This window comes from Merops nubicus, unplaced genomic scaffold (genome assembly GCF_000691845.1).
Source record: "Merops nubicus isolate BGI_N331 unplaced genomic scaffold, ASM69184v1 scaffold14522, whole genome shotgun sequence".
In the NCBI taxonomy this organism is placed as follows: Eukaryota; Metazoa; Chordata; class Aves; order Coraciiformes; family Meropidae; genus Merops; species Merops nubicus.
The window spans coordinates 2,709-23,194 of NW_008594365.1; the positions used below are offsets into that span (position 1 = coordinate 2,709).

General features: G+C 44.9%; 1 protein-coding gene across 1 annotated transcript in view; it reads right to left on the reverse strand.

Moving 5' to 3' along the window:
* Positions 1–772: 772 nt before the first annotated feature.
* LOC103768607 (desumoylating isopeptidase 2-like) overlaps positions 773–20,486 on the reverse strand; it is a 51,085-nt gene continuing 31,371 nt past the window's right edge. Inside the window, exons 2-5 of the mRNA XM_008935758.1 lie at positions 18,549–18,621; positions 17,813–17,906; positions 16,727–16,868; positions 773–1,692 (exon numbers count right to left, since the gene is read on the reverse strand). Coding sequence (XP_008934006.1) covers positions 1,450–1,692; positions 16,727–16,868; positions 17,813–17,906; positions 18,549–18,621 — 552 coding nt within the window. The 3' untranslated portion in view covers positions 773–1,449. The remainder of the gene's footprint in view (positions 1,693–16,726; positions 16,869–17,812; positions 17,907–18,548; positions 18,622–20,486) is intronic.

Below are 20,486 nucleotides of genomic sequence, written 5' to 3' on the forward strand. Positions count from 1 at the left end.
TTGTGTAGTCAACAGGAGTTGCAAGGGAGAGAGAGGGGTCCTGGATTTCCCCTTTGATTTGCTCCTACATCTTCTGACTAGAACTCATAGTGAGGTAACTGAGTGGAAGAGTTGGTGTGCTTGCCCTTTCCTCTTCCTCTACGTTCTTATCAGATGTCAGAATGAGCATAGATACATCTAAGGACCAGATTCTTGTCAAGAGTCAGCCTGGAGAGGCCAGTGAGGCAACTGTGCCCATTTTTCATGCCACTGAAATAGTGCACACAATGGAAGGCACGGTGGTGGCCCATGCATTGGAAGGGTCATCCATGCTTTCCAGATGTGGCCCAAAGTTTCCCACTCGACCTCCAAAAAGGGAAGAGAAGGAAATAGACTGACATTCTTTGGGTTCACCACTTATTTTTTCCTTCTTGGGTTAGGTCAAAAATAGGCTGGGGAAAGGTGGCTCTGGAGCCATATTTTAGGTCTGTGAGCGCAGGAGGAAACACTGACCTTCCCAATAGATACTCTCTCTTTCTCTTTGTGCTCAGGAGGCCCATTTCCCCAAAGACAGCCAGTAAACGTCAGCTCAGAGAGAGATTCCCCAGGGAAATCTAAGGGAGAGGAAGGGAAACCAGGAACTCTGCCTAGCATTAGGGGAACTGAGAGGGGTCTGTGCTAAAAAGCACCAATATGGTCAACAGTCATCTCTGCACCTACTTAGTAGCTGCCTTTAAGCACTAGCCCCATCCTGTTTTTGACCCCAAAGAAAAGCCATGGTAACACATTCATTTTCTAGGTTCATTGTTATTATTTTTAAGAGCAGGACAGTCATTTGAGCTCTTAAATTTGAGTACTGAAAACTGGTGGTTGTAGAACAGCAGCACCTTTCAATTTGTCCTTCACATGAGTTAGAAACCTGGTAGTTACAAAAGGGATGGGGCTGAGTGGAGCCTGTTGCTGGTCTAAGAGATGAGAAGGTTGAGTTCTGGCTCTGCTTCCTTCACTGGGTGTGAACAGGAGATTCATCACAAGGGAATAGCAAACCCAGCCAAAACAGAGAGGAGGCTGCTGGGCTCACATAGGTGGGGGTAGAGATAAAAAGATAAAACAGTTCCAGAGAAGGAACATCACAGTATGGTGCCCCCCTGCCCGTACACATGCTGTCATGCCTGAGAGAGTCAGCAGTTCTCTGTGGATCAAGGAGCATGGGAGCCCTGGAAGGAAAATCCAGTTTAGTCACTACACTCCTCAGTTCAGCATTGGGCTTCACAGTCATTTTGCCAAGCGACGGCAGCGGCAGCCTTTGGAAAAGGGACTGAAGCTTCACCTCCACAGTAGAAAGTCTCTTCCCTCCCCTGCGTCGTCCACTGAAGAAGAGAAGAGAGGAACCAAAGTGTGCGAAAGGGTGCGAGAAAGAAATGACACAAGAGAGAGGGGCGAGTTATTTGAGGGCACGGTGGGCACAGTTTAGACCCGGGTGTGTCTACAGGTCCGTGATGTGCCTGAGGCTGAGGGGGCTGCAGAGGTGGAGGGGGACTCCTCATCCGTTGTGTCCCCCTGCTCCTCCTTGTGGAGGCCGAGGCTGATGTGGCTCTGCAGGGCTGCTGGGGTCAGCCACTCCTTGGGGAGGCAGCTCTGGAGGAAGGGGATGCAGGAGCTGAAGTAGGCCAGGCGGTTCACCCAGCGAGGGATCTCCTTCCCACATAGTATCTGTGGAGCAAACCAGAAAGGAGCATGGTTAACAGTACCAAAACGTATGCGTGGTGGCAGCATCCTCCCCATCCGCACCACCACCTCAGCAGGGTGAATTCCCTGTGGCTCCAGAGAGAGCTCTTTGAAACGTGGGGAGCATCTTCTGTGGTCAGAAGCAGCTGTAAGTGCAAACGACTACACAACAGCTCGACAGGCACAGGGAGCCCTGCCAGCCATAGCCCTTGTCAGCACCACAGCAGAGACCAGGGAAAACAGGTCATGGCCCTCAACAGCTTTGGGCTTTCTGTTCTCCTGGCAGTCCATGGGTAAAAGGACAGGCCTGCTGGTGCTTCTCAACCAAGATGATGACACTCATTTTCTAAGTAGCTCAAAAAGTTTTGAAAAATATTTAGGCTGTTGCTGGCCAGACCTTGAAGAGCCCCAAAGTGGAGCCTGACTAGGTGGGTGGAGATGCCTGAGAAGCTGCTCGTTTTTTCTTTCCTCAGGCTGACACACCAGGTCAGTCAAGTTACAGTATCTGGGGGTCCATTTCCTATCCTAGCACATCACCCTTTAATTTTTCCTCACCATACAGTATTTCCTAAATGTGGGAAAGAAACAACAAACAGAAAAATACCAGCTTCTCACCAGGCTTGTGTTTCATCACAGATGCTCCAGGCACTCATTTGGATTACACTCTGCTAGCACAGATATTGTTTTCCAAGGTCATCTCATATTCAGCACAATGAAACAACCTGCTGTATACAGCAGTTCCTTTCTTTTGTAGCATTTGACCACATGTACATACAGGTGCCAGATTTTAGTAGCTGTATCTGGCTTAGGCCATAGAAAGAAAGTTATTCTTTACATCTTACCATTTCCCTTGCCAGACAGAAGCAGCATGTGGAACAGATCAGCCAAGGTGCCTCTGGAGCCTGTCTTCAGTAAATGCACTGCCTGTGTGGCCTTACACCAGCATACCAGAACCTCAAATCTGTGGCAGGCACAGTAGTCATAATATCCAAATTCTCCTTCCCTCCCAGTGCTGTCTCCCACAGACTGAGACAGGCGAGGAGCAAACTCCACCCTGCAGACCTTGTCCCACAATTTACATGGATTCCTGGTTCCAGGGTTGTCAGTGCCTTGAGGACAAGGGAATTGGCTTGCTCCAATAGCGTGGAGTCTCCAATGAGACATGAAGTTGGCAAACCTGTGGCTGTGCTAATTGGACTACAGAACTCACTTTATTTTGACATGCATAGTTTAAAAATCAATGTATGAAATCGAAGACATTATCATTAGGTATCAGAGAATGAGCAGAGCCATTTAGCTGCTAAAATTGCTTGCAAGCATAGGCTGTTCTTTAACGAAAACACCCCAAGGACTTTTATTCAGTTCTTACCAGTGCTGCAGTCTATTTAACCTCAGATACAACTATGTGAATCCATATTTTTGACATTTTTAATCTGAGGACAACTACTTTTTCAGTAATTCTTTATCTCCATCCAGATCCCTCATTTCCATTGCTACAACTATTGCCCAAGTCTATAAGCAGATGACCTCTCCACCTGCATTTAAGACTCATTCACAGAAAATTTGCTGATCCATTTGATTTTCTCACCAGACATATCTGATTTATAACCAAGCAGTCCTAAGTCTTAATAAAAACTTCCTCCCAGATATTAATAGGAAAACAAAACCAGGGTATAATTCTCCAGAAAATTATCTGAAACAGAAGACAGCACAAGGTAAGACTGCCTGAAATGGAAATACTGTTTTCAAGATTTGGCTTTTTCTTCTAAGCCGATCCCCTAGCAACTGAAATAGCACTTCCAAATGTGGAAGCAATGCTGGGATGTTTGCCTTTTGTTTATGGGAGCTTCTTCACCCAGAATGAATCAGTGAGGGAAGGAAGAGCCAGAAAAAGAACGGAGATGTGTGGGCATCAGGCCATCAATCAGCAAAGGAACATTTGTGGAGCTGACGACAAAGTCAAAGTGGTTTCCCTTTCCTCAGTCATGCTCATCCTTCCCTCTTGTCAGTGAATCCTCGTTACTACCCCACAGCAAACCTCAACACTCAACAGAGGCAAAAGGACAGTGCCACTAACACTACAGCCTGCTCCTGTGTTTTTCACCCCTTGCCATAAAGCATATTGTGCTGGAGCATCCAGCAGTACTTGGCTAACGGGGGAACATCAAATAAACACAACTCCAATGGGATTAAGCCAACTGTTTAAATAAAACACCACAAGCAAGATACAGTGGGTGTTTTCCAATTGCATATGAAGCCACAGAAAAATCTACCTACTGCAGCTCTTCAGGGTAACTGTCAACTGAAAACCACACACTGGAACAATGAACTCACAGAATCCTATTAGCAGCCGTTGTTTCCACCAGCAGAACTCTCTTTAGAGTTTAGGATTTTATGCTTTTTTTTTCCTTCCTTGCCAAATAAGTGGGGTTTTCTCTTTTGAAGGGGGTAAACTTCTCTGTAATGGGACATACTTGTCCTGTCAGAGTTAAGAAATAAAGTAGTATGGATCAGAAATTGCTAGCCCTGACTGTCATACCAAATTGTCCTGCTGCCATCCCTTCAGGAAGCTTAACATACCTGTTAGTGGAGCCTCGCATGACATTAGACATGAAAGTAGCTGAGCCTCTTCATATGTAGGACCAAAGAAGGAACATTTAAGAAACAGTCACCAAAGGGCTAAGGCTATGTGAGGTACAAGCCTGCGGTGTAAGCTCAGGGGCCAGTTATAGTTTCTCTGAGGCAAAAAAGCATTCGGGATGGGGAACCCTGCACAGTACAGAAGAGGCTGGACTACTGGCAGCAATGCCTGGAACACCTCAGCCCACGTACGGCTTCCCTAAGCTTTGCTGACCTCCTGTGAACAGTGTCCATCTATCATTATTGAGCATAACACTTCCTCATCTTTTTCTCCCTGTCAGGTCCCTGAAAGTGTGAGTTATTCCCAGCCCACAGAGGCAGCCAGTCCCTGAAATCCAGCATTTGGGATAGCGAGCACAGCTTCTGATTGCCCACCAAGGCTCCAGTCCCCGTTTCAGGCAGAAACTTCAGTGAAGGCTGCATGTACTTGCAGCTTCCACTGAGCGGCACCTCCTGATAGAAAGCCAAACCTCCCACAGCTGCAGCTTCTGGAAACTGTGTAAGAACTGCGAATGACCCAGCTGGCATCTGCAGAGTCAAGTGGAAACAGCAGTTCAGACATCCCTGGCTGAAGCCAAACGCGCGGGAGAAATGGGACCTGACAGTTTGGGTGCTATTTCTAGGCAACTGTCAGATCCACACCAGAATTTCAACTCATCCAGAAACAACCACTTTGGAATACACAAAGATCCTCTGAGCATCTTAAGCTGCATCGTTTTGCACTGAACAGTCACTGGTTAAAATGTACAAACTGCCCTGGGAGTGAGGACTGCACCCCATTACTCTCCTCTCCCCTAAGTGCACCAAGAACTGGGCATCACTGCTCAGCAAGGCCTTCACACTTCCACTAAAGCTTTACCGTGGGCAGGGCAACAGCCTGGCAGCTGAGAAACATGAGTTTAAATGCCATCCAGCAATGGAAGAAGCCGAGTCTCCTGCCTTCTAGAGGACAATGCTATCAACGTGCTGCATTCTGTGAGAGCTTTGGGTCTGTGGGCATAGGCTGGACATTATCCAAAACAGTCTAAACAGGCTGAGCCCCTTTCAAAATGAAGGACTGATTAGTTGTAGATCCTAAGGGAAGGCTCTTGAACACGACAGGGTCTGCACTGTGCTGGATGACGCAGTTGGGGCAATTCAGGCCACACACAAAAGCATAACTCAAGGCACTTAGGAAATTTTTTTTAAGCAAGCCTTCCCAAAGGCACCACGTAGTGCTACGATCCATGAAAATCAAGATGAGCAGAGGCAACATTACGTTCCTTGAACAATGCATGCTATTTACTTCAATTCTTGTCTTCAAACTGAGCCTCAGAGCTCAGCACTGAACATCTGCTGCCACTTAGCAGGCTTGCTAAAAATGAGGTGGTGTCCATATGGGGCACATATCCATTTGAGCTACTGTGCAGTATTCCCTTTGGTGCATCTTAGAGGGCTTTAATTAGTGCCTGAGGAGTCTAACACACACCCCAGAGCACTTTATGAGCAGAACCTTTAGAGCCCAAAGGGAATCTTCCCAGTGTTTGCATGAGTGGGTTCCTACCAGGCCTAGACAACATACAACAGATGATGCTTATCAGAACTTCAGAATGAGGCCATTAGCTACAAACCAGAACATCTGCCCAGCCAAAGCTTGCAGGGCACACTAGGATAGTAAAAAAACAGGTGTAGAAAAAGAAGCATGGCAGTCTGAATGAAATTAGTAATTGGGCATATCTGGAAAAATCCTTTAACTGAATACACAGGACATCTTTTTTACCACCTTGCAAAAACTAAACTCATAGTATAACTGGCAAAAATAAGGGAGTCTCAGCAGAGCCAGGAATGACCTGCACCTTGCAGGGGAAAGGATACAGCTGAGAAACTGTAGATGAAGCTGAATAAGCTCAGTAATGAGGCTGCTTTCTGGGAGGTAGCATCCCAAGTCAAATGCAGAAAGGGAAAAACCTTTTAAATTAATTTAAGCAACTGTCTAAAATGCCTCCCTTCTCCTAGGCAATCCTTTTTTGTTCTACAGCAGGCAGGGCACTGCCATTCCTATGGGTCCTCCCCAGGACTGCAGGAGTTTCTTCCACACAAAGAAGCAGCAACATCTGCAACATCTGGACCATCTCCCTGGCACCAGCCAGGAGTGAGGAAAAGAGAAAGCACTGAAAGGAGGAACCAATATCCATGGTCTGGCTTCCCTTGTGATGCTAGTGGGAATACATCCATCATGCCTGTGGCAGAAGGACAGAGCTGCCTCCGTGCAGGAGCCTGCATGCAGAGAGAAGCCAAGAACAGAGATGATGGAGCAGACAGCCGTGGGTCACACCAGACAGCCTGCTTACAGCACCTCCACGCTCACAGCACTATTTCAGCTTCACTGGCCAGGCCACTAGTGGAGAGGCACAGTGGCTGCACACGTGACACCTTGATGAACCACACTCAGAGCCCAGCACTGAGTGGCATCACTGATAGTTATGTACCAACACCAGAGTATGGCAATATGCTCTTTGAGCCTGAAGTTCCTTGTAACCAGCACTTACATGTACAGCCAGCAGCTGCAGGATGACAAGGTATGCAGCAAGTGGCCTCACTCCCCAAACAGTCATCTGTTATACTAAGTATAATTAAGTCTGGGCTTGTTACTGACATTTAAAAGAATGACTCTCCCACCATGAATGAGCAACTGCAATTCATTCATATTATCAAGATGGCATGAAGAAGAACTGCATTCTCCCAGCAGGTGCTGTTTGGAGGCCAGTGGCTGAGAACAGCTGTTGGCTAATAGGGTCATTCTTTCCACAGTTACAGACGTGCTGAATGGGACCAGGCCAACCCACGTGCATAGAGGGATGGACATCAGGAGCATCTGTTTTTTTCCTGAGTAGCTAACCAAGAAATTCCCATGTTTCAGTCTCAAGCTTTGTTTCCTAACCTTAGTGGGCAGCAGGTTACTGCAGATAGAGATACAATGAGAAGAGACAATACAGGAACTGATAGGAACAGGGAGAGAGCTTCTGTCTGGCAGTGTTGGCAGGACTCCTAACCAAAAGGTTCCAGTCTCTAAAGCCTATCAACACACTTAGACAGTTCATTTACACTCCTGACACTTTTCATTTAGCAACAAGCAGCTGGTGAAGAGGACAGGGTTTTTCCTTGCCATCTTCAGTGGTGGGAAAGAGGCATCTGTTCTCAGGCGTTTGCACACACAAAAGCTCAAAGGCTCCATGATGGTGTGACTGGAGATTAATCCCCCAGACAGTACAAACTAACTTGGCTCCAAGGTATTATGCTTGTTTATAACAGGTAAGGACATTGGGCTTTTGGTTTGGGATGACATGCGAAAAGCAGATAAAATAAAATAGATGGTGCAAAACATCCACAGATACATCAGCCCCAAAAAGTTTGAGATGGTTTGGTTTTGTTCTGATTTTGTTTGTTTGTTTTCAAATTCACTCTTAGAATATCTTCAGTTTTACTCTTTTTGGTTAGATGGATCACATTAAAGGGAAAACCTGAAATAACTGCAAATGTGGGCAAAATCAGACCACTTTGAAAACACTGATGTGCTGAAAACTTGCCCCTAGGGGACTGGGGTAATTTCTGTTCCAAATTACTTGCCACCATCATACTATTCCACAGCACAGGTAGATAGGCAGGGAAAATAGGATGGGCTGAGAGAGTTCAAAGATCTTTGTAAGAGTTATTCCACTAATTGTTTTTGCTGGGCTGTAAGACTCATTTCAAGATAGCAAAGCTAGAAAGGTTAATGATGGAAAAAGATGTTTGTATTTCTACAGCAGCCTTTTTTCTAAGGACTTTCCAACTACTTCATAAATTTTCAACTACCACACAGGCTACACCTAAAAATCTCATTTTGCCACAGCAGAAAAGCCACACCTGGAATGCAATAAGCAGTTTAGTAACCACATGCAGTCAAAATTCTACATACTTACAGGCAGAAACAAGAGAAAAAAAGGACATCCATCTGAAACCATGAGGATAATTTACGAGTGCAGGATGTCTTTATTAATAACCTTCTTCTAAATGTACGTAGAAGTTAAAAACCAGAAGACAAACACAGCCTGTTCTCCATAGAGCTAACAACATTCAAAGGCTGCTGCAATGGAGCAAGTCTTTACATCAGCTTCAGTGAGGACTGGCTCAGGTGCCAAGAAATAAAGCTTTCCTAGTGTTCTTCCATGCCCTGTGGCTGGTTGATTGCTCATTTTCTTCTCATCTTTCTGTCTGTTGGGAGGATTGTCCCCCTGCCATTAATGGAATTGCATGTAGGCTTTTCTGCAGCAAAACACCAATCTCCTCTCCAACAGAGGCAACTGAAAAGCAATTGTTGACTAAGGAAAACAAGGAGATTGCTTGTCTACTTAAGATTTGCTGAAGACTGGTTTATAAAAGCTTCTGCTGCTTTTGACTGTGACTTAAATGCCACCTGAAGCTCTCTTTTCTGGTGTTTAATCCTTTCTCTCTGATAGCCTTCAGGCTAAGGAGAGCTTCCTACTTTTTAATAACATTATGATGAGAACTCACATGTGCCTGGGGATGGACCTGAAAAGCTTCAGGCTTAAATTATTCACTAATGATTAAAGCCCTGCCCTCGTGTGGCCCTTGATTCAGCAAAGCTGCCTTTTTTCTGTGAATTTACTTAAAGTCAGGCTCCTCTAAGGAAAGCAGAACTCTGACATAATTCTGTTATATGCTGTCAGCTTTGCCTTGGCTGCAAGAAGACAGGTGAATAGCCAGAGAGGAAAGAATATGCACTAGCTATCATCCCCTGTCACTTCAGCACAGCTCCACGCCCTCCACCAGTAAAGAAAGATCCCTCTGTTCTACCAAAGCTCCAACCACATTGACAAAAGACAACCAAGGCAGCCATACCATCTGGCAGGTACACATCAGACAACTCCAAAGCCAGTCACAGAGGTATCTTACACTGCACAAGTATAATACAAGATACAAGAGATGTGTACCTCCTGGTATCACACATGTATACAACTACAGAGCCTCTCTCTGCTGCTATCAAGAGGGCCATCTTTAATAATAACACAAAGAAATGGGGAAAGAAGCCTTAATATCCAGCCTAGATATGATCCACATGCAAGCAAGCCTGATTGCACCAAGATCATCCCCTGCCTCCCAAGGAAATTCAGACTGTGTGGCTTCACCAAGAATTCCCATCCAATCTGGAATGCAGGTTTAATAATAGTGCTGTGGTGTCAGCATCAGCAGTGGGTATGCCAGATGTAACCAGCAGGTTGCAGGATTTACTGTGCAGCCTCCATCTGTTAATTTTCAAGGTATTTCCTATTGGAGACCATGCTTTCAGGCTGATGTGAGAAAGTCCTGCTGACTCTGGGAGACTGGGAGCTATCGACCTCCCAGGTTGAACATTGCAGTGCTACAGCTTTAAGACTGCTGCAAAGCACTTGAGTGTGACAGAGTCCATGCTCCCTGCCCTGGAGGAGACAGCCTAATCATTTTCCAAGACTGACCAAAGCCACCTCAGATGCTTAGGAGACTCTCTTCCCCAGCTGTGTCAACAAAGAATGGGCCAAGCTCACTTCTTTAATCCCTAGGCCTATTTTACAAGGCCACTTCAGCCCGAGAGCAAGACACCTAGTTCTCAAAATTTATTTATTTTTTTTTTCTCTGTGGAAATTTCTGCAAATCTTACACCTTCAAAATAAGTCTCTAAAACCACAAAAACACAAATTCTAATTTAGGAAAACTTCCTAAAATGCATCTTCTCTCTGTGTATATAAACAAAGTAGGACAGTTTCCACAGGAGAGGCTGAAGGACTCCCTGCTCCAGAACATCTTGTGGCTGATATCGAGGGGAATTTTTGCTAAAACATAGGAGAAAAGGTAAATAAATCCTTAGCCCAGCTTGTTCTCCCACACCCCAGAAGCTTCTCTTTCCAGGAAGCTCTCAGTGACTTGAGGATGAGTATGTCTCACCAGCCAGTTCTGTTTGAATGCACAAAGCATCCTACTGAAAGTTTTAATCATCTCTCAGAACCCTTTAAAATCCTCTGCTTTTGATGATTTGCTTTACTCTGAAAATCTTAGTTCAGCTCTAATAATCAGTTCAAATTTTAGCCATTTACCCAGATGGCATCTCTGAGCATGTCCCCTGCATCAAGAAATGCCAAACAATAAGGAAACAGATACTTTAATATTTAAAGGAATAAGGGGTGTAAAGGATCAGTGGGTACAAAAGGAAGCTGGATAATGAGAAACCAATCTGTTTTCCTGAAGGGTTTTTAATCCCTCAAATCCAAGTGACCTTAAAGAGCCTTCTGAAGAATGATCACATATGGATGTGAATGATGCACACTAACTTCAGAGCTGGTTCTAGTCTTTTTTTAATAGATTTCTCTGGCTATAAGAGAATCTCCTGATAATTTAGGAAGCAAATTGGTATGTTTAACTGTGCTTCACCATCCCTCAGTCATGTGGCCACATTCTGCTGTCAATAAGTCTGGGGGAATTCATAGCAGGTCTCTCAAGTGTTTCTGAGCCAGGTTTGTCCTGGGGCTTACTGCAGATTCTCTGATCATTCTCTTAAAGACACAAACAGGTCCTACTAACACAGGGCTTGTGACAAAAGTCACAAAGGTCAAAAGGCTTTTGACCTTTTCTGGTACTTAAGATAAATTATCCATACAAATCAGAAATAAAACATCCCCCTTTCCAGAAGAAGGAGGAAAGACACAATGAAAGAATAAAACTTTCTGACACAGTTGTCTTCAGGTAAAGTTCCAACAAAACAATTTTTAGGGTGAGTCAAATTAATATCTCTAATTTCTTAATTATGATGAGCATCAGCTTCTTATCTTCCCAAAAGGACTCATAAGGCCCACTGACTGTCCTATCCCACCACTGGTAAAGCTATTGGGGACTAAAAGGGGATATCTTTTCTGGTGCTCAGAAGACACACCTCTTTGATAATTATGTGTCATGGGTCCTATAGCAAGGTGTTGAAGAGTTTCCTTAAATGGGGATCATTCCAGTTGCTGAAGGGAGGAGTGGTTTCCTTGAGTCATTCCACTTATCTTCCAGTTGTAGTGCTGATTCAAAGGTGTTTTTCTCCCTTCCCATGGTGGTTTGCCCTTTTTGGAGATGTGCTGTAGCAACTGTCATCACTCTGGTGAGAACACATCTCCATAGCTTATCTTAGACAGGAAACTTCAGAAGCATGGAAAATTGCTGGTGGGAAGTCAAATGAGTCATCTTCTGTTTGTGAATGGGCTAAGCAGAAAAAGCTTTTTTGGAGTCTTGAAGCTGCAGTGGCATGGTGTGATCATTACACCCAACACTGAGAAATATCACCAGACTGGAGATGGAACCTGGAAACAGAAAAACTTCATCCTCCCTCTGATCCTCTCGTTACTGCTAGCTTCTCTAAAAATGATGTCTTCAGGCACTGTACACTCACCATGCACCTAGGCATCAGCAAGGATCATATTATTTAAGCCCATGTTTGAATCCCTGGCAGTCAACCTTTCTCCTTTACACACAGTTGGGGGTACAAGCTGTGCCAAGTTTGCTTCTGCCTTGCCTAGTATCTGCCTTCCACAAGCCCGAATTGTATCGTGGACTTGCAGAGCAACCATGAGCCATGCTCTCACAGTGAAAAGAGCCCCCTCACAGCAACTTCACAGTTCCCTGGGTATCTGCATGCACCTACCTTTACCTATGCCCAGCAAATAGTCTTGGTGACAAGGAGTGTGTAACTGCATGTCTTGGCACATCATGGCCACCTTCTTGCTGCCCACTGGTGCAGCAACAAGTTTCTGCAATACAATGGCATGGCTGGGACCTCAAACTTGTAGGTCCTTGCAGGAGCACTTATAGCCCAGAAACTACTTGAGTTTGGCTTCTTCCTGAAAGGAAAAATATATTCCTCTTCCTTCTTATCTGATTTACAGAAATTTGAAACTTCTGTCCTTTTGCTATCTCCCATCATCTTGTCCTGAAAAGCCAGGAAATTCAACAAATAACATTATGGAAAGATCTAATTATTTTAGTATTTTTGTTTTAAGAGGTTTTTCTAATGTTCAAAAGCCGTTCTTTTTTTTTCCATCTGGCAGAGTTTAAATAGCCTCTTTCATCAGCCAGGACAATGCATAAAGAACATAAATATTTTTCAATTCCTTGAAGAGCCATTTGAACATATTGCTACAAGTATACTTAGGGGGTTGCTAGGAAGATAGTGACCTAGCAACAGATGATCATTTAGAAGGGCTTCACCTAATATTGGTGCAGTCCTCACTGAATTCCCCACACATGCATAACCTCATCAGAATGCTGAGGTGCCTGCTGCATCCCAGCAGCACTGCCTGCCTGGAGCATGCAGAATGGCACATGAGCTCAGAGCAGGATGGGAACTTTGGTCTCTGCTGCTGATGGTCTGACTTGCCTTTGCAGAAACTGCAAGAATAAGTCCCTCAGAAGAATTGTCCATCCTCTTGGATAGTTTCTTCAGAGAGCATGGTACTCGTACTACATGATTTTGGGGACTCTTGACACAGGCAACATGAAAGGAATAAGCTTGTAGGCAAATTACTTATCCCATTTTGGTGATCCTCTTCATTTTAACTCTCCTCTCTGGTAGTTCTTCACTTCTTAAATAAACCCAAGTTCCCCAGTGAAGAAGAATTCTCAGGAAATCTACAGGAAGACTCCTGATTGTGCAGCGTGTTCACCGAGCCACTGGCTGAGAAGGCTGCCATGAAGTGGCACTGGAGTAGGTGAAGTCTGAGCTGCTGCTGCTGAAACCAGGGCATTCTCCGTTTGCTTCCCACAAGAGCTGCTTTGTGAGTAGACCCAGCCCTGCCTCTTTGATCCAGCTGCTCTTCAGAAGTCCATAGGGAACCAGCAAAGCAGGAGATCTAAGTCTTGAACAAGTATGAAAATGCCTGACAGTCTGCTGTAGGGAGTAGGGAAAACTCAGAGCTAAGTGCCCATGAGGGAGCAACAGAGCCCCTTGCAGCTTACAAGTGAACGTGGGCAGAAAGATCAGAAGACTCAGAAGAGATATGCCACAGCAGCACACGATTAGGCTGCACCCACACTGCAAAGGGAGTTTTTCCAGAGGTAGACAGCAGGTCAAAGCCTGCCCTGCAGTTAAGTAGAGCTTATCTGCTTGTGCTGGACTTGCTACAGTCCAGGGGTTTTTCAAGATGTATGGCCAAACAGCAGTCCTGAGCACAGGTCTGGACATGTCCCTCACCATTAGCAGTCAGCCTGCATAAATTGTTAAAGACAACAGCTACCAGTTATCACTGTGGAGCCTGAGGCATTCATTGTATTAAACAGGGATTTAACAGAAAAATCATTCATAAACAGATGTAGATGGAAGGCTTCTGAATGGATGTTCTATTTGCTGGGAAAACACTGCTGCAGGACAATAAAACAAAGAATTTGAAAATAAAGCCGGACTCCTCTGGCTTCAGCAGTCCTTCTGAGGATGGGGAACCTAGCTGATAGGACATGCTGCTGTTGTCTCACAGTGTGATCTTAAGAAGGCTGATCTGGGAGGGAGAAGCAGTTTTTTCCTCCTTCCCATTCCCTCTGCAGAATGGTGACCTCAGCCAGCAGGACACATGGCTTCGTCTGCCCTAGGAGCAGATGGTACCCTCCCAGCCCCTGGGGGAACATCTGCACAGACACTAATTAGCAAGCCCACAGCCAGATGAGGAAATTAAGGCAGCCAAATGTAGCTACCTCACACAGGGCCACACAGCCAGATAATATTCTTTATTATTGCTGCTTTACAGGTGAAGAGTCTGCAGGAAGGGGCAATACAAACACTAAACAGACTCATCTCAGAACTGCACTTAGAGCATAAATATTGATCCTTTTTTCTGCCCTCTGTGGTGACATTTCTACACCTTCTTTAGAGCCACTCATCATGTAGTCAGCATGTTCTGCACACTATAAGGCTGCACCTCAGAGCTCTACATGGTAGGGCCTGGAGCTTCCTAATGCAGTGATTTTTTAGTTTTAATGGGAACTACAGCAAGAAAAGGAAAAGCTCTAAGGCTGTAAAGTTAAGGAAGCATTCAGATATTGGGAAAACAGAAAAAAAAATCATTGCTTTCAAGTTCAAGCAGGTTCTGTCTCAACAGATTTCAAACAGTCTTTCCTCCAAGAGGTCAGAAGTATCCCCAGATAAGCTGTGCTACTTCTCACCCAGCTCTAAACATAGTGGTTGCCAAATTCCTGTGTTTACCAGACAGTATGCAGACATCCATCATGAGGCAGCCACATGTATTTCTCATGTTGCTGACCAAGGCATGTTGGATGGCTAGGACTTCTGCTTAATGTCTTAACATCAGCTATTTCTTTTAAAAATTTCAGCTCTGATTTTCTGTATCTTGATTCCAGAGACCAGCCAGGTCCTTCTGCTCCTGGGCCTGAAGTGTATGTCCCTTGGGTTTTGTGTCTGTAATACTCTAGGAGAGGGATGATAAACACAGGCATATGTGAAAAGCAACAGCAACAAAATATCCTACTTGCCTATGAAGGGTTTATTTAAACTGACCTAAATCCTGAGTAAATTCTGCTCCTGGGAGCAGAAGTGTCAGAACCAGCTATTCAGGCTTCTGTTTTATTATCTGGACAGGTTATGAGGCAGGGAACAGGCACAGAGAATCCACCAAGAAAGCTCTTGCAGGAAAACTAACCCTAAATTCCACTTCTGTAAAGACGTTCCCTGAAGGCGTATTGAAAGCAAAGTTTAAAATACTCCAGTAATTTTTTATTCAGAGCTGTTATTTGACTTCTGTTGCAAAGCCTGGACAAGGAAGGAGTGGTGAGATGCAGCAGCAGAATCAAGGAAGAGATGGCTTTGAGCTTAGGGCTTGGACACAAGACAAATTTTACATATCAAAGTATGCAATAAGCAATGACCTTCTTTCACTGCTGCAGGTAAAGAGGGTTTTTTTTTTTTTTTAGTTTTTGCTAATAATCACACAGCTTTCTTCTGGGTTTCCTTCATAATTTCTAAAGTACCCATTTTCTATTGTAGTAATTTGATTACATGACTCCAAAACAGCAGCATGGCTAACATTTATTTGATCACTGTACAGCCTGAAACTTCATTCTCCATCTGTACCCATACAATTCCTTCCTGTTTATTTTTATTTGCTAACATCCTCAGTAAGGACTCAGTCATTCTCTTTTTCTATAATGAACAAGAGTGAAACCAACAGAGAACCAGTTTTTCTAAGAGCCTAAAGTGTCCTTGGTAAATGAATCATTGGTTCTTGGATTCACTAGGGATTTTCTTTAAAAAAAAAAAAGAAAAAAAGAAAATCATACAGTATTTTTTCTACAGAATCACATCTCGTTTGGGATCCATGATGTTTGAAGATGAACAGACACTTGTGATGAAAGAGGTTTTATTGCCCTCTTGCCCCATATGATGAAGAAAGGTGAAAGATGTGTAACGAATGAAGATGGAGACTCCAGAAATTAAAGTTTCACTGTTTAAACACTTGAACTCTATTGTGAGGAATGATAGTCTCTCCTCCTGTTTACGTAAAATACGTATGGAAAGCACAGAAACAGTTTTTATGGAAGGACACTTCCATTTTATGCTTTTCTCATCTTTTTCTGGCACTAAGTCAAGATCCTGAGTTCAGATTTACACAAGTGCCAAATACTCACACCTTAATTGAAACACACTTTAAACAGCTCATCTGGGGGGCGAGGCGGAAGGCAGCTTCCTTCCAGAATAATCAGATCTTCAGGAACCAAAAATCAAATATCCTGATTTAGCAGATAGTTGGACTAAATTTATTTGACTAGATTTGTGCTTCTCTGTGCTTCAGCTCTCTCTGAAGAGAAATAACAGCTCTGTTATAATTCACAGTGGTTTTGTGACCATGAAAATGAATAAGTGCCAAAGATGTCTGTGAGAAAAATCAATGCTTTTTTTCTTTATTGGGTTCAGGATAGTGCACATTAAATAAGGAAAAGGAGACCCACTTCCTGAATACTGCAAATTTTTGATTGCAGAACACCAATAAATCATTTTCATCCCTTTGCAGATCACGCAGGGTTATTTGTGTTTCTTATTAAAATAATGCATATACGCATGCCAGCCAGGTCTGTCCTGCCAATTCCTGCTCTGTGCCTGTTCAGAGAACCAAGAGATAGGCACTGCTCTTTTCCCACAGAGTTTAGACTAACATGCTGCATCTCCACCTCCTGGTGCCATCCCTTTCAACAGCAAATGGCTTCCAAAACTATTACGAACAGGACATTAGGGGCTGGGGGCTGTGGCCTGGCAGGCTATGCTGCACTACTACAGATCTGACTCACTGGAAAATACACAGAAAAGAAGCAGCTGTGGAGCTGTGCCCACCTCAGCCAGAGCAGCAGAGAAGTGATTGCAGTTCTTGTGCATCAGGTGGTAAGCGTTCCCTTTGTACTCCTTGCCCAGCTCTTCCATAATCTTATCCACATCCTCTTCTGTGAAGTCCGTGGTGCCCAAGGCAATGGATTCTCTAGTGAAAAAGAAAACACAGAACAGGAAACATGGAAAGATACAGTAGAGAAGGTGATACGTGCCCCAGAAGAAGGAAATGATCAGACATTTGCAAGGAAGACAGGTTTAAAACATGGACACACATCTGGAGCTATCAGAGACTCTCACTAACAAAATGGGCACAGAAACATCCCCAGCTTATTCACAAAGCAGGTTACAACACAGGCAACAGCCCCAAGAGCTTCCTGCACACCACCAGGGAAGTCTCAGCTCTGAGGGTCTGCTCCCACTCTGCTCATCATCCCACAATAGAGTTCCAGTAGGACATTGTGAGGCATTGGACCAGGCTGCCCAGGGAGGTGGTGGAGTCACCCTGGAGTGGTTCAAAAAACCTGTAGATGTGGCACAAGGGGACATGGTTTAGTGGTCATGGTAGTGTTGGGTAATGGTTGGACTTTATATGCTCTTAGAGGTCTTTTCCAACCTTAACAATTCTGTGACAGAGCAGATGCTTGTTTTTCCATGATTGTCTGAGAGACTGTCCATGGGTGGGCCAGGAAGGAGCAGACTGAGAACCTTACGCACAAACCTATTGCTTCTCCCAATACTCACTCAATAGCACTGGTTCTTCTCAACATCTCCAACAAGCCTCAATGTAAACTGCAGGTCTGGGAAGGTCAAGCCCCACCTGCCATGGGCAGTTCCTTGACCCATAACCCCACACCTGAGAACCCTGAACAACACATTAATGCAGCATCCTCTTAAACTCCTCTAGCAGCTGGTCTCACCCCTTGTGACAGAGTAGCAATAAACACAGGAGATGACTTCTGGTACCCTGTGCAGTATCCACAATTAGGTACTACTCATACAAGACTAGGTTTTGGGTTCTCCCTGGGCATTGGCTCTGTGTAACACACAGTTACTCCCATTCTTGCTGACAGGAGAAACAGAGAGGGCCCTTACTTGAATTTAAAGGTCTCGCCAAGTTCTACTGCGCTGCCAGGTGTGATCTCGAAAATCCCACTGAAAGGGTAGGGATGCCCTCCATAGGCAAACTCTGACAAGGAAAGAAACAGACTGTGAGTAATCGAATGAACCCCATGTCAGGAAAAAGTCTATGGCAGCTGTCTGCACAGCTCAGCATCAGCACTGGGGCTGGGCTACTGCCAAAATCCATTTCAGCCAGGCTCTGAAAGCTGTTTTGCCTGTCTGGTTACCTATCAGGCTGAGGATGCCCTCACAGCTTCCCTCCGTGCTAACACCACGGCCTTCCCACAGTGCCAGGAAAACTCCAGGTCTGTCTCTGAGCCCCGTCCAGGTGGCCTCCTCTCAGTGGAAAGTTCTGTGGTGAAGGCATCTGGATAAACTATGAGAGGCTGTCAGTGGTGGTACTGAGCTGGAAGAAATCTTTTCTAGAGCAGAGAGAAATCAACTCTTCTTCAGAGGGATTTACAGGCAGCGAGTGGAAGTTCTCTGCAGAAAGCCAAGCTGATGGCACTCTGCTGCCTCAGCCTGCAGGTCACTACCTGCATCATGACAAGACTGCACAAGTTCCTGCACAAAAAGAGAACTAGCAGAGTTTGTCAATCCTCAAGACATTCCTTGCCAAAAGCTCTAAGTGTGGGATGCTCTTCCTTACCAGACTAGCCATACAGGTGTCCCCATATTCTGCAGGTAGTGAAAAGGAAACACTTCATACCTCTGCCATAGATCTCGATGCCAGAGTGGAAGACACCAATCCCCAAGGTGGATGTGTATTCATTTATCCAGTACTGCAATAAGAGAAAAGCCACATTTGGAAGCATTAGTGGAAAATAAACACATCATCTTGATCTAGGGTATATACCCCATCTCTCATCTTCAGGGCAACTTCTTTGAAGGACAGAAGTGATTTTGACATTACCTTGAGACAAACAAATTGAGAGTCCTTATAGAGCAACAAAAGTGGGCACTGTGTTTGTGCAGATGGCTGGGATTAGGTCTCCAAAAAACACTCATCTAATCCTCTCCACATTAGGCATTAACCTGTGTTAAGATGTAACTGGGCTTGAACCTGCATAAACGGCTTTGGGATGTGATTATTTACCCATCTTCTCACTTAAATATCTGACACTGAGACAGTTTTACCAATTCATTGTCTTAGCTGATCTTTGAAATCCTGAGTTAAAGAATCCCCACGCACCTTCTTACATCACCTCCCAACATCTACTTTTTAGTAAGTAGGTTTTAGACAATGAGATCATCAAGGCAGAGGTCCATTCCCCTCATAGGTCAGAGGATCACCATTTAGTAATTATCTCTATGACTTTGGTAACTGCTTCATAGGAGAAAAAGCACAAAGCCAAAAGAAATGTGGAACGTGCTCGTCAACGTTTTGCTCAGAGGCTCCATATACCATCAAGCACTGTTTTCAGAAGACACAAGGGCTTGCTGCTCCAAAACTAGGTCTGCAGTGACCACAACTTCACCCAAATCAAAGAAATTCCCAAGAGGAGCTGTTAACTGACTTCAGTGCTCTGGAGTCAAGCACTTCCCCACGACATTGAGAGCAGAATGATACTGCAGTCTGGTGCATGCATGTGATGCTCCTCCACCAAGCACTGCTCAGGGTCTGTGTCCACCACACCGTGAAGGACAGCACAGACACCCAGACCAGTCCCAGCTAAGCTGATTCTGGAGCTGGAAGCTGTACAGCCGTGCCAGGGCAGTGCTGCATTGGAAATAATTAGCCCTGCTCAGCACCAGTATTTATTAGGTTAGCTGCAGAGCTGGGCTGCTGCAGAAATGATGTTTTCAGGCACTGAGTGGAAACTGCCCATGCCTGGTGTATTTACAGTTCACTTACGGCTACTGGGCATCTCTAGGAACTCAAAGTGACTAAATTCTTATTTTAATCAAGCACTGAAAGGTAAGTGAGTGTAGTTCACTTGTCCCTGTACAAGGACATGACAAGTTCATTAAGCTGAAGTTCTCTTTAGGGTCTGGTAGCTGCTTCTGGGGAGCCAGAAATAAGCTGGCACCTTCCCTGGTGCCTGAGCCCCTCTGCTGTTCAGGTAACCAGAGGTCTGGCAAACTCCATCTGCTTTCCCCACACTGCTTGGTTATGTACTCTTGTGGATCACAGCAGCTCTGGAAATCACCTGGAAATCTTTCTGTAAGAAAAACACAGTAGCTCTGATATGTAAAGCACAATCTCAAGCGTGACTTAATGTATGGCCAGTCTTGATATCTTAAGTATCCAGCCTGCCTCTGGCAGTACAAACATTTTCCTTCCCTCCAGTAAATTCCATAATCCTTCCTGTTCTTTGTGAGTTCTGGTATCACAAATGATGTATTACTGCAGGAGGGCAGCAAACCACCTGACCCCAGCTGGACCCCTGCCCACTGCTCTCTTCAGACCTTGTATAACCCTCCATTTGCCTCCTCACTTGAATTATGCAAACTCTTGTTTGTAAGATACATCAGAGCATTGGACTGGAGCTAGGTCAGGTAGCTCTCAACCTCTGCCAGCTGAGACAGTGCATTAGCAGTGAACCCTCTGTTGAACACCATGCCTGGTATGTAGGGACATGAGGTACCCTTGCCCTCTGCTGCCCTTCTCCACATTTCTCTCTTGCCCTGTGCTCTGCAGCAGGAA